The sequence below is a fragment of the Sebastes umbrosus genome, chromosome 17, assembly GCF_015220745.1.
Source record: "Sebastes umbrosus isolate fSebUmb1 chromosome 17, fSebUmb1.pri, whole genome shotgun sequence".
Classification (NCBI taxonomy): domain Eukaryota; kingdom Metazoa; phylum Chordata; class Actinopteri; order Perciformes; family Sebastidae; genus Sebastes; species Sebastes umbrosus.
This window is the reverse complement of record NC_051285.1, coordinates 525,017-541,573: the sequence shown is the minus strand read 5'-3', so window position 1 is coordinate 541,573 and position 16,557 is coordinate 525,017. Positions and strand designations below refer to the sequence as shown.

Genomic DNA, 16,557 nt, shown 5'->3' with positions numbered 1-16,557 from the left:
ATGATTATGCTGATATTCTGATAATATATACATTTATATACATTCATAATAATAATAATTTAGTTATTTAGTCACATAAACGTAGCTTGTTGTTACGTCATCCAAACAGCAGGCGGAAGCAGAGGCAGGACTCTAGCGATGGGAATTCCGTCTCTTTTTAGTGATCAGATCATTTGGCTCAGCTCACCAAGAAGACTCGGCTCTTTCGGCTCCCAAACGGTTCTTCATTTTACCACTTCTGCCTTTTATAATTCAGCCCAATTTCGCTTTAGCTGTTTTGACCTATGATTAGTATGTGTGCACATATATCACTTAAATAATTAAATATAATTATACTAAACCTTATAATTTCCAGAATACCATAACTTTACATGCTGCTTCGTTTCCGACTGTCACTCATCTGGTCCGCTATTCGCTCACCGCTCTCCTCTCTCTCCTCCTCCTCCTCTCCTTCCTGCTCTGTACCTGTAGACCGTCAGCGCAGTGCACCCCCACCCCTCCCTGCTTGATGGTATGATCCTCGTCTGTTATCACCTGATTGGTCGAGCGGACGTCATTAACACAACATTCAGTCACCGTCAGTGCATGGAGTGCACGTGGTGCGGAGAAGATCGTCCTATCATTCTGCCTTGAATTAAGTAAAGAAAAAAAAAACGACTCTCGAATGGGAGCCGGCTCTGATGGTTCAGCTAAAAGAGCCGATTCGTTCGTGACCAGCACATCACTAGCGGGAATTCATCCGGAAGTGGCTCATGTCAGCAAGGTGGTCACTTCCGGCATTGGTTGTTTCTGTTCTTTTAATACATCCATGTTTATGTCACGTGTTCCTGTGAGGTGAAATCTACCAGATCAACATGAAGTAAGTAAATATTCTCACATTAAATAGTTATTTGGGCTTCTATCTCCTGTTCGGCCTTAATGTATCCTGAATATGACGTCTCTCCTCCGATCTCCCGCTCAGACAGTCGCTGCACCAAACCTCGTTAAAAAATCGTATAATTTAACGCTTACCTTGTTATTCGGCTTATAAACATAATCATAAAACACAACATCTAACGTTCTAATAAACATTTAGAAGCAGTTTATTAATTCGGCTCTAACAAAGCAGCTCGTATGTCAATATAATCACAGTTAAATCAGTGTTTCAGCGTGTTTCTCTGCTCCTGTTCTGGAGCTCCACGGACAGTTTGTTTTTGTTTTAATTATTAAAGGTCCCATATCAGCTCATTCTCAGGTTCATACTTGTATTTTGTGTTTCTACTAAAACATGTTTACATGCTGTAATGTTCAAAAAAAACTTTATTCTCCTCATACTGTCTGCCTGGATATACCTGTATTCACGCTCTGTCTGAAACGCTCCGTTTTAGCTCATTTCAACGGAATTGCGTTGCTAGGCAACAGTTTGGGTCCATGTTTACTTCCTGTCAGCTGATGTTATTTACATCCACTGCAACAGGAAATAAACTGGGACACATTTAGAATGTTTACGTTTAAAACCCTGTAATAGTCTAAATATTGTATATTTGTGACATCACAAAAGGACAGAAATCCTGACGGCTTGTTTTAAAACGCACAATTTCTGAATACATGCTGTGTGTATTTATCCATATATTGAGCGTTTTGATAGTTTAACAGTATTTATAAAGCACTTTAACCTGCTTTATAATATAAAAGACATGAAAATCTCACTTTTTACAATATGGGACCTTTAAGAGTTCAGTTGATTAGCAGAGTTCAACAGTGAAACTCAACATCTGTATTTAGAAGCTTCTGTCGTCTGTTTTCAGTCCGCTAACGAAGGTGAAGCTGATCAACGAGCTGAATGAGCGTGAGGCCAACCTCGGGGTGAACGAGTCCGTCTCCTGGCACACGGAGTACAAAGACAGCGCCTGGGTGTTCGTGGGTAAGAGACAGGACGGTTGTGTCCCTCATTAGGACCAGTATCAGCTGGTTCAGAGATAATAAGGTGTGTCTCCTGCAGGAGGATTCCCGTACGAGCTGACTGAAGGAGACATCATCTGCGTCTTCTCTCAGTACGTTGCTGCAGACTTTATGTCCGTCCACAGCTGTGATGTCGCTGCGTCTCTATAACACCTTCCTGTCCCCCCCCCCCCCCCCCCCCCCCCCCCCCCCTCCCCCCCCTCCCCCTCCGTCAGGTACGGCGAGATTGTCAACATCAACCTGGTGCGAGACAAGAAGACGGGGAAGTCCAAAGGTTTCTGCTTCATCTGCTTCGAGGACCAGCGGAGCACCGTCCTCGCCGTGGACAACTTCAACGGCATCAAGGTGACGCCGCCGAGCACCATGATGTTATACAGGAAGTGATGCAGGAACGGCGAGCGCAGCGCTTTAATGAATATGTGTTTACCGTCAGATTAAAGGTCGGACGATCCGCGTGGACCACGTCAAAGACTACCGTCCTCCCAAAGACACGGAGGACATCGACGACATCACCAAACACCTGAGGGAAGAGGGCTGCGCTCCTAAAGACCGCGCTCCTGAAGACCGCGAGCCCTCGTCCTCGTCCTCAGAGGAAGAGGAAGAGGAGCAGTACAGCATCCCCGTGAAGAAGACCAAGAAAGGTGAGGTCACTTCCTGTTTGATCCGGACGCCAGAATCACTCTGAGACGGACGTTAATGTCTCCTCTTCTCTGTCTCTGCCGCAGACAAGAAAGACAAGAAGAAGAAGAAGAAAGAGAAGAAGGAGAAGAAGGAGAAGAAGAAGGAGAAAGAGAGGGCGAGTCGGGCGCCGCACTCTTCCTCCTCCTCTTCATCACCTCCTCCTCCTCCTCCTCCTCCTGACGTCAGCGTCAAAGAGGAGAAGGAGGACGCCGCCTATGACAAGTACAACCAGAGGGGGGCGCCGCCGGGAGGACAGCAGAACGGACAGAGAGCCAGGGACGAGAGACTCCGGGGGGAGGAGGACAGGAGGAGGGACAGAGACGAAGACAGGAAGAGAGACACAGACAGGGACAGAGATGAAGACAGGAAGAGAGAGATAGACAGGGAGAAAGACGAAGACAGGAAGAGAGAGACGGACAGGGAGAGAAACGAAGACAGGAAGAGAGAGACAGACAGGGAGAGAGACGAAGACAGGAAGAGAGAGACAGACGAAGACAGGAGGAGGAATCATGACAGGGAGGGCGACAGGAGGAGAGAGACGGACAGAGACTATGAAAGGAAAAGAGAGTTTGACAGAGACAACGACAGAAGAGAGACAGACAGAGACGGCGATAGGAGGAGGGAGACAGACAGAGAGAGAGACGGCAATAGAAGAAGAGAGACGGACAGAGATAATGACAGTAGAGACAGAGACAGTGATAGGAGGAGGGAGACAAACAGAGACGGCGATAGAAGAAGAGAGACAGACAGGGAGAGGGACAGTGATAGAAGGAGGGAGACAGAGAGACGTAGACACTGAGACCAGGATGAGGGAGACAGAGAGACGAAGACACCGAGACCAGGATGAGGGAGACAGAGAGACGGAGACACTGAGACCAGAGGACTCTGATGGTGGTGTTGGTGTAAAGTGAACTCGACATTAAACAAACTTCACTTTCCAGATGTGTTAATTCTGGAATCCTACTGCCGTCCTGCTGGCGCCCTCTAGAGGACGCAGAGGTCATTACTCAACATGTGAAGCAGCACTGGGTTGAATAAATATGTAATAACTGTAATAAAACTAAGAAATGTCTTCAGCTGGTGCAGCAATGTTTTTATGAAGTGGGTTTTAAATCACACAGATTGACATGATGATGTGGAAATATTTACTCATTTTACTGGGCGAACATATAAACGTCTTTATTATCATGTGACAGGGCTGCTTAAGGTAGAGGCGGTCGCATAGGACGCCACCTTCTGGGGGAAGCTGGTCACCCTCTCAGAAGATAAATAAATAAATAAATACAATTTTTAAGAAGAAAATAGCAGTGGGCTCCCTCTAAAAAAATAAATAACATAAAATATAATTTAAGAAAAAAATTAGGGTGGGCGCCCTCTAAAAAATAAAATAAAATTAAAGAAGAGAATGTTGGTGGGCGTCCTATAAAAAATGTCATAAAATGTAAGAAAAAGAATGTTGATGGTGAAACCTGTAAAAGATGAGAATCACACAGAGAATCAAACTGCACCCGTTTATTCTAGAAACACCACAGGACACTGAGAACAAAGAAAAGATATTAAAACATCCTCAGATATCAGTCAGACGTGTAAACTTTATCTTCTAGTAGATTCAGTGGATTTGAGATTTTTATCGTCCTGCTGCCGCGACAGGAAGAACCTGAAACAGCTGATGATGATCATCTGCATGTTAACGAGGACAATATCATCAACATGTCAATATTTCATCAATAATTCATCACGGGCCGTTTGGTTTGAAATCTGGAGACATTTACATACTGTATACAATCATAAACGTTTCCCCCTCTTCATTGTGTTTTATACCTCATATATATAAATAAATACCCCATTAGTTCAATCATTTCCAAGATGTGTCCTGAAAAAATATTAGATTTGGTATTAATTTTAAGGAAAATAAAAGCTCAATTTAAACCCAAATAAATATTCAGTTATTATTGAGAATTATTTTACCTATAATTATTTTAAAGTCTTGTAAATAATCCTGGAAAAACCGACCTACAAAATAAAATGTTAACCACATTTATTAATATTTATATTGTACCCTAATTAAAGCCGTAATTAGACGGACAGCCTCGTTAGCTTAATGAGGATCATTTAATTATACTACAGGTTTATGTTCAGATTATCAGATTTAATTATTTAATCAGATTTAACTCTTGTTTTTTTCTGTCAGTTTGGTGGACGGCTCTAAATACTACAATACCCATGAGCCTCAGCTGCTGTTGCTATGGAGATATTAGTTACTAAATTCAGATCCAAACTGCTGTTTCAGGTTTAGCGTCAGCTAACCGTTAGAATAAAGCTCTGTGATTGGATGTTAGTCAGTGAAATGCACCCTGGGAGTCGTAGTTGACTTCTCTGATGATCCAACAGGAGAGTTTCATGTCCAGTAATAAAAAGGTTTTTCCTTCAGCATCAGTCCAGATGTTGAGGTACCGACAGTCCAGCAGCAGAATTAATTAAAACTAAATGTCAGAAAGCGTTTTAGAAAATGACTTTAAAATCTCCGTGGAGCGAACGCCGACACGAACGCCATCGATGTAGTCTCTTTGTTTTTAGAAAATATACTGTCGTTAGAACTCCATTTACAATATCGTTAAACATCTGGTAGAAAGTCAGCGGTTGTAGAGTGGAAGTGATTATCAGCCGTGTTTCCTCTGTGTTTCATATTTATTATTATTAGTATTATTATTATTGATGAGCTGGTTTGATTGATTGATTGATGAGCGAGCAGAGTTTACTTATTTCACCAGATCATTTTGATTACAGACGTCAACGTTTACATCCAAAGACGGGATTCAAAGTCTCTGAACATGAAAGCATAAAGGATGTTATTACTCTAATGAATACTGATAAGTTAATGTAGTTTGAAGGTTTGCTGAAGCAGCCGTCCTCAGTCCTCCCTAATGCATCATTTCAGCTCCTTCATACCGTGATGTCAGATGATTATTGTGACTTTAGACTTTAACGGATGTCTGTCGTCTACGTCGTGACCGCGGCGGCGCTCATCATAAAGAAACACGGAGGAAACAGCGGCGAGGTCTGAGGTTAGCGGTTCAGTTACAGACGTGTCTGTGCTCAGAGGTATCTGGTGAAGTTCTTCCTGGTCGGCTGCTACGAAGGTTTAGAGACGGGGAATGTTGGGAAATCACCCGGAGAGAGAATAACAACGTCACCGTGACGTCTGACGGCTCAGTTGTGTTTCTCCGGGCCGCTCTGAGCTCCAACAGGAAGAAGAAGAGGAGGAGGAGGAGGAGGTTGACGGTAGAAAAGTTAAGGCGCTGGCGGCTGAACAGCCTGCAGGAAGAGGGATGGAGGATTAGTCCTCCGTTTTACTGCTTTTATCTGAGATTAAAGAAGGTCGGAGGATTAAACTGGATTCACAGCTCAGCTCGTTCCCACAAACGCTGACCTCCAAAATCTGTGAGAGACGAGCTGCAGTCAGAACGCCGTCGGCCTCGCAGACGGCTGCAGGGATTCAAACCAGCAACCTCCCACTGAGGAAACATCTCCACATTACTCTGCTGTTATTCTTTATTTGCTGTGAAGACGTGTCGGTGAACGGGTACGACCATCTATACATAGAAAGGTAGTTGTGTTCACTTCCTGTAGCTGATACAGCTCAACTATTAAGGCCAACACTGAGATTAATATTTGGGAGTTTAAACATCTGGATCCCTTACATGTTTTAATAGAAAGTGACCAGGACGCACTAAACGGCTCATTTTACAGTGGAATAATAAACTCGTCAGCGCCCTCTGGTGGACAAACAGCCTTTTTAAATGACATTTAAACTAGTGTGTGTCTTGTTATACATCAGCAGGGACGTCACCACACCAGAAATGTAGTAGTCGATACCAATACCAGTGAAATTTAACGATTCTCGACACCAATTTCATCAAGATGATGTTAGAATTTACCTTCGCCCAATGCTCAGTTTTACTGAATAGAGCCTGAACGCACCATGATGTAAATCAATGGCAGCTCCCGTGTTGAGATATATCTGCAATAAGCCGTTATGTTGGTGGAGCTCCGGTGAAACCAGTCGTCCTTTATGTGGACTCAGTTCTGGTTCAGGTCTACGGTGATCACCGGGACCGCTGGCTGAGAATACTGTGAACACGCCGGGCCGACAGGAAGTCAGATGGACCTGACACCAGAACCCGTTCTGCTCGGGAGAGTAAACTCAGGACAGCTCTGTGTCGCGGCGGTCAAAGCAGCGTCCCGACTTCTTTTCCATCCAGAAGGACGATGCTCTTCGCTGGCGCCCGATCAAGGGACAGAAGGACGACCCGTTCTGTCCCGTCATTCGTCAAATACGCAGACATCACACAGGGCGGCGCTTCAAATGTTGTGTTTTAATCTCACGAACGCCTCCGGCTGCATCGCCGACACCGCAGGACGTCTGCAGCACAGGAGTCCCCGTGTCCATTGTGACGTCCGTGTTCTGCCGTCATCGCCGCTCCGCTCGCCTCAGTTCATGGAGATGGTGACGTTGATCCCCAGGTTGCCGTTGTCGGCGAACAAATGGGCGATGGAGGTGTCGAACACCAGGCAGTCGCTGTTCATGATGGCGGCCGCCACCCCGTCGTGGATGGAGCGCGGCGTGGCCTCCCAGGTGAGTCGGCGCCGGTTGCCGTTGAGCTCCAGGCGGTAGGCGAAGTTCTCGGCCTGCTTGCGGGTGCCGATGAGCAGCACGACGGCGAAGAACTGCTGGTGGCCTTCGTACTTCTCCTGCTTCTCCAGGACCAGCATGAAGTGATGGCTGAAACACGACTGCATCATCACCCAGTCCACGGCGCCCGGCAGGTTGATGTCCGTCGCCAGGAAGACGATGTCCTCCCCCTGCAGAGAGACGGACACATGATGGCTGTTATCTCCCCTTCCTCCCGAGTGTTAGCTACTAACAGTGGCCCGTCGAGTTCACGGTCAACAATATCAGAAAAATAACTTAACTAACCCTTTTAGCGTGGAGATGAAAAGTTTAAGTTAGAGTGATGGTGCTGACCTGCAGCGTGGTGATAAAGTTAAAGTTAGAGTGATGGTGCTGACCTGCAGCGTGGTGATAAAGTTAAAGTTAGAGTGATGGTGCTGACCTGCAACGTGGTGATAAAGTTAAAGTTAGAGTGATGGTGCTGACCTGCAGCGTGGTGATAAAGTTAAAGTTAGAGTGATGGTGCTGACCTGCAGCGTGGTGATAAAGTTAAAGTTAGAGTGATGGTACTGACCTGCAGCGTGGTGATAAAGTTAAAGTTAGAGTGATGGTGCTGACCTGCAGCGTGGTGATAAAGTTAAAGTTAGAGTGGTGGTGCTGACCTGCAGCGTGGTGATAAAGTTAAAGTTAGAGTGATGGTGCTGACCTGCAGCGTGGTGATAAAGTTAAAGTTAGAGTGATGGTGCTGACCTGCAGCGTGGTGATAAAGTTAAAGTTAGAGTGATGGTACTGACCTGCAGCGTGGTGATAAAGTTAAAGTTAGAGTGATGGTGCTGACCTGCAGCGTGGTGATAAAGTTAAAGTTAGAGTGGTGGTGCTGACCTGCAGCGTGGTGATAAAGTTAAAGTTAGAGTGATGGTGCTGACCTGCAGCGTGGTGATAAAGTTAAAGTTAGAGTGATGGTGCTGACCTGCAGCATGGTGATAAAGTTAAAGTGATGGTGCTGACCTGCAGCGTGGTGATGGACTTGTGGGCGTGCATCAGGTGCGGCATGACGGCCTCCAGGGCGCCGTGCCACTTGCAGGTCGCTCCGGGACACGGACAGGTGTACGGCCGGAACTCACACACCTCCTCGTGGTCGGGCTTCTCGGTGTGGTGGAGCGACAGCAGACAGCCGGCCGACGAGTACTAAGGGACCACACAGCACACAGCATCAGTAGTATAAGTACACAAGTACCATCAGCTTCATGTAGTTAAAATATCAGTAGTACAAGTACACAACTATTATCAGCTTCATGTAGTTAAAGTATCAGTAGTACAAGTACACAAGTATTATCAGCTTCATGTAGTTAAAGTATCAGTAGTACAAGTAGTGGTTGTGCAGCAGAATATGCCCTGTGACTGTGTACAAGTACCTCAAAATGTACTTGCAAGTGTTTTGATGTTTGTTGCCCTTCATGTTATGAAATGTTATCTTAATATTTTCAAAATAAAACCCTTTGTATGAACTGCTGTGTTTTCCTTGACGGAGTAACGGCTGCAGCTTCCTCCTACAATACTGTGAGATGCTGAAGGTCACTGATGGGATTCTTCCTCCCTCGCTGCTTTCATGTTGAACAACAACAGAGCACCTATAGATAGAGCCTATAGCGGTGTATGGGGGGGGCACTCGAGGGAGGCGTCGTCGTTAGCGATGCTGTTTGAACTTCGCCGACATCCATAAACATGAGGAGAGACAGATTCACCGCCGGAGACGAATACAAGCAGAAAAAATATATAAATAAATAAATGACTCGATAAATAAATTCATAAATATGTCATTAAAAGTAGGAAAAATAATATTAAATAAATAAATGTAGCCATTAATTAATTGATAAAATGTTTTTTATTTTGCTTTATTTATTTATTTATCTTTGTATTATTTCCCATATTTAGTTACTCTTCTGTTTATTTTCCCTTTTATTTTTATTTATTTATGTATTTATTTTAAGTCATTTTTAAATGTATTTATTTATTATTATATTTATTTTTGCATTTAGTTTAGTTTTATTTAGTTTTAAATGTGTTTATTTATGATTTTTCATGCGTAAATAAATAAATAAATATTATATGTAGATTACCTCATTAAATAATGAACCAATAACTGTAATAATGCAGGCGGTTCAGTCTGATTAAATATTCATCAGCTGCAGGTCAGAACGCAGCAGCAGCTTCCTGAAGACGTCTTTACTCCAGACTACCAAACTGCTGCTGGTTGTTATCGGTTTCAACACTGAAAAAATCTTCCTCCGATAAAAAGGTTCAAACTCAACTGTAAAAAAAAAAGAAAAAAGGAAGGATTGAAAGGAAATGTAAGTCATGGTTCTGTTTAGCAGTACATTTACTCAAGTACTGTACTTAAATACGAACTCAAGGTACTTTACAGAGTATTTTCTGTCTACTTGTACTCCACTAACGTACGTCTCTACTTTATACTCCACTACGTTGATCTGACAGCTTTAGTTCCTTCATGTATCTCCAGATGTGTTGATGTTGACTGTTGGTGATGAACTGAAGGATGAAACTGTTTAAAAACGATCTCACGTCAGTTCAGCATGTTGCCCCAAATACACTCATCTACTGTAATAAACACAGACGGAGACGTGAGTCCTGTAATCCAGCTGCATTAATGAATGTTTCAGAGGATCTAGAGACAGAAACCTGTGCTGGGTTCTCATCAGGACTCACTTTGTGGATATAAATACTCTCTTGTATTTCTATTTTTGTGACGACTGTGAGACCTCGGCGGAGCTCAAAGAGTTGTTTGAATGTTAAGACTTGCGATTAATTTGCACGTCAATATATATTTTTTAAACTGTTGTTTTTCTCATGAACACTTTAAAGTTAAAACATGTGAACCGATCAGTTTGGTTCACAGCTGGACCCTCACAGAATAATCACATTAACTGATCTACTACTTCCTGTAAGTAGGGATGCACCGATACCACTTCATTCAGACAGAAAAGGTGGCTCGCCCGGACCTCGCCGCACCGTGACGGGGCTCCCTGATCCCGGTGCGACTGACAACCAGGGCGGACTGTCCGCAGTGCGTCCCAAACACGTCGTGCCGCAGCCCACGAAAAGGTGCCAGGGGTCTGCGGCGATGTCGGCAATCCACCCGACCCGTCTTGAAACACGGACCAAGGAGTCTAACGCACGTGTGAGTCAGAGGGTGCAAGCAAAACCCCGTGGTGCAATGAAAGTGAGGGCTGGCGCGCCGGCTGAGGTGGGATCCTGGCCCAGTGGGGTCGGGCGCACCACCGGCCCGTCTCGCTCGCACCGCACCGGAGGTGGAGCGTGAGGATCCGAAAGATGGTAATGAGAGGTTAACGTCACACTGCCGTAAAGTGGTATCGGTGCCGTTGTATCGGAGCCGTTACGTGAGTATGAGTACATGAGCACAGTATCGGACCCGATACCCGATTCTGGTATCGGTATCGGTATCGGTGCATCCCTACCTGTAAATGCAGCGTCTTTAACCAGACGGTTAACAAACACCTTTAACCAGTAGGAGACATCAAACTGAACCACTTCCTCCTCCACAGTGATCCACCATCACTCTGCAGAGCCTCAACATCACCACGATCAATACCAATCAGGCTAAGAGCACAGAGAGAGAGAGAGAGAGTGTATGAGCGGTGAGACCGGCTGGTAAAGAGGTTAGCGGTAAAAGGATTCCCTCCATCACGCTTCAGGTTCAGGGTTTTTCATCAGGAGGAAACCAGTGGAGTCAGCTGGTTTTAGATCAATGATCAAATCAGATTAGAGAACTTAAGGAGATGAAGTCAGGACGTTACACTAACAGACTAAAGGCTGGCCCACACTGGCAGATGTTACCAGATACGTAAAATGTGAGAGACTCAACACATAACCACAAGTTAGATTTAACAGTTTAGTTCCTGTAGTGTGGAGACAGTTGTTGCAACGTCCACCGGTAACAAGTACAAATAGAACGATTTAAAGCGGTAAACATGAGGTTTGGTGTCGGTGAGCTACCAGCAGGTTGACCTTTAACCTCTGCATTTCTCCCAGGACTCACCTGGCTGCCCGGCAGCGGCTTGGTGCGGCCGACAGGTCGACCGGCTTGGCCCCTGACCTCTGACCCCTGCTGCTGTTGTCCGGTGTTAGCGGTTAGCCCTGAGGCGCTAGTTGAACCGACTCCGTGGTGGCGATGCCAGCCCAGCAGGCAACGCCACTGAGCCAGCTCCCTGAGGAGAGGCAGGCAGGAGGCCGGACACAGCATCGAACACACTCACACACACTCACTGCTGACACACACAAACACACACACACACACACACACACCCCTTGATTACTTACAAACTTTTAGTCCACAAACGTCAGCAGACAGATATCACTCCAACCACAGAGCAGCTACAGGTGTGAAAAGGTTGTTCCTCACCGCAGAAACACAAACGTCTCTTCTATTTATAATAACCTTTGTATTAATAAATTTATAGGTGATGTCGACAACGACAACGAGAGGACGTAGGTGGTGACAACAGGACGTAGGCGATGTCAACAGGAAGTAGGCGATTGCGACAGGAAGTATGCGATTGCGACAACGACAGGACGTAGGTGATGACGACAACGACAAGACGTAGGCAGTGACAAGAGAACGTAGGTGATGTCAACAACGACAACGAGAGGACGTAGGCGGTGACAACAGGACGTAGGTGATGTCGACAGGACGTAGGTGATGACGTCAACGACAGGACGTAGGTGATGACGACAACGACAGGACGTAGATGATGACGACAACGACAGGACGTAGGTGATGACGACAACGACAAGACGTAGGCAGTGACAAGAGAACGTAGGTGATGTCAACAACGACAACGAGAGGACGTAGGCGGTGACAACAGGACGTAGGTGATGTCGACAGGACGTAGGTGATGACGTCAACAACAGGACGTAGGTGATGACGACAATGACAGGACGTAGGTGATGGCGACAACTACAGGACGTAGGTGATGGCGACAACTACAGGACGTAGGTGATGACGACAACGACAAGACGCAGGCAGTGACAACAGAACGTAGGTGATGTCGACAACGACAACGAGAGGACGTAGGCGGTGACAACAGGACGTAGGTGATGTCGACAACGACAACGAGAGGACGTAGGCGGTGACAACAGGACGTAGGTGATGTCGACAGGACGTAGGTGATGACGTCAACAACAGGACGTAGGTGATGATGACAACGACAGGACGTAGGTGATGACGACAACGACAGGACGTAGGTGATGGCGATAACGACAGGACGTAGGTGATGGCGACAACGACAGGACGTAGGTGATGGCGACAACGACAGGACGTAGGTGATGTCGACAGTTTGTAAGTGATATCGACAGTGCGCTCGCATCATTGCAACATGAAACCAAACCTAACCAGATCAATGTAACAAAAACTTGAACCGTGGTTCAGACTCTCAGGTGATGAAAAGGCCCTTATTGTCGACTATAACATTTAATCTGATCCATTAAAGTTAGTAATGGACTCACAACTACACTCGTCTCTTTCTCTCTGATTTAAATGATTACTGTAACCTGTTTACCGGTTGTTGTGTATCAGAAGACGCAGAACTACACGTTGGTTATCAGGTAGTTGGTTTACTTAATCGACAAATCATTCGCTGCTTCTCTTGTTTTAAGACTTTGAAGTTAAATGTGTATTTGTGATGTTATTTGTCCCTCTCTGGCCTCCGTACATCAGCAGACAGACGGCAGCAGCCGGCCAGCAGCTGTTCAGACAGACTGCAGAGATCATATAGCAGAGAGATTAAAACTGAACAGCAGGACGACGACTCTCTGACTGTTTAACCAGGACAAACACATGAAATCAGAGGTTTCACCTCCGTCTGCACGTGGAAGCAGATCCTCCGTTAAACACTCAGACCGTTTCATGACGTCCACGTGTGAGTTCAGTTTGAGGCGTCAGATTACGAGACCGGCTCGTATTTACATTACAGGCAACATGACTCAACTGATGAGCCCAGTTTCCAACCACATAGTTTTACAGACGCAGCGATGTAGTTAAACAGACGGTCTGTGGGTTGTGGTCTCCTCTACATGAAGGAATCTTCTACCTCATAGTACGTAAAGCGTTGGGAAATACACTGTAATAATTAGGGGCGGGAAAAAAAATGGATTCACCTACTGTATGTAACGCGATTTAGAAACAGTTGTTTTAATGTCAGAATCTATATATCTGCTTCATCTGAGTCTATGTGGAGGTAGAAGAAGTTACCGCTTTTACTGTGGTAGTCTGAGTAACGTGACGTCATATCCGTCAACCAAAACAAACCTCAGAGAGTCTAAAACGTTGGAGGGTCAGCGTGGATACGACCTGCACCCTCCCATGTTAAATCCAGCGTGGTAAACACTACACATCCAGTAAAGGATGGAAACACTTTGGGTTTCACACATTGACAGGAAAAGCAGAGCTAGACATGACGGCTAAAGCTGCATGCTAACGTCTAAATATGTCCGAAAATAAGTGAGGAAAAAAAGCCGAAATATGTTTGAAAATAAGTCAGAACAAAGGCTGATATATGTCGGAATAAAAGTCCAAAGAATGTCTGAAATATGTTAGATAAAAAGGATGAAAAAATGCCAAACGTATGTTCGAAATATGGCAAAAAGAATGTCCAAAAAAAAGGCAGAAATATGTCTGAAACATTTACAAAAAAAGGCGGAAAAAAGTCTGCAAAATATCCAGGAAAAAGTGTGAAAAAAGTTAGCAGGAAAGGTTCTGGTATGGCGGTAACGTGGTGGTGGAGCCGGCCGTCGCTCTCGTCTCCGTGGTCAAATGGGCCGACGCTACGACTGTAGAGCACCCAGATACTGACATTTGTGTTCTCTGCATTGAAACGACCCCGATGGAGCTGACCATGGATGGATGGATTTTTCCCGCCCCCATTGACCGTCATCTTTTCCTGTAACCTGTCCGGTGTAATCGGTAACACCGGTGTTGTCACAAGTTTATTTACCGGAAGTGACATCACTAACAGGCCGCGAGAAAAGTTGACTTCACTCTGAACGATCAATTAACCTGATCTGAACATGAAATCAATAATCACCTGTTTACGTCAAGATACCAAAATATGAAACATCACCAACACACACACACACACACACACACACACACACACACGTACCAGCAGTAATGCAGCTGAACCTCGCTCGCCCGCTCCCTCTCTCTCTTTCTCTCTCTCTCCTGCTGCAGCAGCAGTAGAAGAAAAAAGAACTGTTTTCTTCTTCTGTGGTGAAAAGACGAAGCACCGACTGACACACACACTGACACACGCACACTCTCAGCTGTGTGGCGTTTGTCCGTCCGTCCGGCGACACACACACACTCTCTCTCTCTCTCTCTCTCTCTCTGCTGTCAGTCTCTCGTCCTCTCTGAATGAGCGGCGCAAAAACATTCAGCCTCCAACCGACCGCCGCACAGCGCCGTCACCACGACGCTGCAGCACACACACACACACACACACATTAACACAGACACACACACACACACACAGTGGGGGTGGGGAGAAAGGAATCGGAGAGAGAGAGAATAAAAGGACAGTATCTCTCGACCGAGTGAGATGATCCTCCTCCCCCTCCTCCTCCTTCTCCTCCTTCTCCTCCTCCTCCTCCTCACATCTGTTAACACCCCCCCTCTGCAGTGTGTGTTTACATCACATGTTGTACCTGTGTGTAAATGCGTGTGGTGTTGTTGTTTTTGTCGTCCCAGAATCCCCTGCTGCTCTGACCTTCACCATCTACCCGTATACAGATGTTTTTATACAGATGTTTTAGGTCAATGAAACGTTGTCTCTGTTAGCGGATGACCATAAGTGTAATGAGCCAAAAACATCAACAACGGCGGACAATACCAACTCCACCGCTATGGAGGACAGAACCTGACAAAATAATAAATTAATGAATAAAAAAATAATAACTGACTCGATAAATAAATAAATACGTCATTAAATGAAGCAAAAATAATATTAAAAATAAATGTAGCCATTAATTAATTGATAAAATGTGACATAAATTGATGTTTCTATATTATTTTGCTTCTTTATTTATTTATCTTTGTCCTCATTACCTTATTTATTTACTCTTCTACTCTTTTCCCCTTTATTTATTTATGTATTTATTTTTTATTCATTTTTAAATGTGTTTTCTTCCTTTTTTTTTATTTATTTATGCATGAATTTCAGTCATAAATAAACCCGCTGCACGGAGCCGGGAATGAAGACCGGAGTTGACAAATAAATAAATAAAATATGAATGCAATTTTTTTTTATTAATTTTCAAATGTATTTATTTTTATTAATTTTTAAATTAATCTACTTATTTATTTTTGTTTTGAATTGATTTATTTATTATTGCATTTACTTATTTATTTATTCATATATTTATTTTTATTATTTTTTTTATTTATTTTTGCATGTATTTTTATTTATTTAGCATTTATTATGCAGATACATACATTTGCATAAAGCCGCATATTTGTCCTCTCTCATGATAAGAGTAATAAATACTTGGTACATTTTGAAAAGATAAAAAATGTGAGAAAAAAAATATATATATTCAGTACAGCCCTAAAAATACCTCACAGATCAAAGAACTTCATCAGATTTGATTTAAAATCCTGTAAATGAATTATTACTGTGACTCAGTTGTGCTGATGCTGAGCAGAGATATTAAAGAGAGACACGTCGACCTGCAGCAGAAACAGTAACCCAACAATGAACAACAGCATCCCTGTGTGACTGACAGGATGTTACCATAGCAACACAGATGGAGAAACAGCTACTCAGTCTACAGAGAGTCAGCTTTCAAACAGCTGCAATGCATTGTGGTCTATTGAGGCTGCTGCTAGTGTAGTCTGTTCTGTTGTTGCTCTCCTCTGGAGGGAAGAGCTCCTCCTGGTGGTCAGAGTCAGTTACTACAACACAGACATTAATGACACACCATGAACCTGCAGAGGCCGACAACCACACACAAATACACACTCAGGAAGCAAAGGCTGATGGGTAAACACACTCACACCAACAGCAGTAGAGCAAAGGCTGATGGGTAAAAACACTCACACCAACAGCAGTAGAGCAAAGGCTGATGGGTAAACACACTCACACCAACAGCAGTAGAGCAAAGGCTGATGGGTAAAAACACTCACACCAACAGCAGTAGAGCAAAGGCTGATGGGTAAAAACACTCACACC

General features: G+C 44.5%; 2 protein-coding genes and 1 long non-coding RNA gene across 3 annotated transcripts in view; 2 read left to right on the top strand and 1 right to left on the bottom strand.

The window, feature by feature from the left end:
- The first annotated feature begins 621 nt into the window (after positions 1–621).
- Positions 622–3,698, top strand: rbmx2 (RNA binding motif protein X-linked 2). Its single transcript, XM_037748186.1, is given in 7 exon segments — positions 622–859; positions 1,788–1,903; positions 1,982–2,033; positions 2,157–2,286; positions 2,375–2,582; positions 2,667–3,390; positions 3,392–3,698. Coding segments are annotated over 7 exon segments (1,377 nt in total). The 5' UTR covers positions 622–854; the 3' UTR covers positions 3,534–3,698.
- Positions 3,699–4,119: 421 nt separating this feature from the next.
- siah2l (seven in absentia homolog 2 (Drosophila)-like) overlaps positions 4,120–16,557 on the bottom strand; it is a 15,397-nt gene continuing 2,959 nt past the window's right edge. Inside the window, exons 2-3 of the mRNA XM_037748188.1 lie at positions 8,303–8,482; positions 4,120–7,485 (exon numbers count right to left, since the gene is read on the bottom strand). Of these exons, the coding sequence (XP_037604116.1) occupies positions 7,114–7,485; positions 8,303–8,482 (552 nt within the window). The 3' untranslated portion in view covers positions 4,120–7,113. The remainder of the gene's footprint in view (positions 7,486–8,302; positions 8,483–16,557) is intronic.
- Positions 11,806–12,559, top strand: LOC119475465. The gene is made up of 3 exons (XR_005203793.1): positions 11,806–11,911; positions 12,082–12,277; positions 12,356–12,559. It is a non-coding gene; the product is annotated as an uncharacterized LOC119475465 (long non-coding RNA).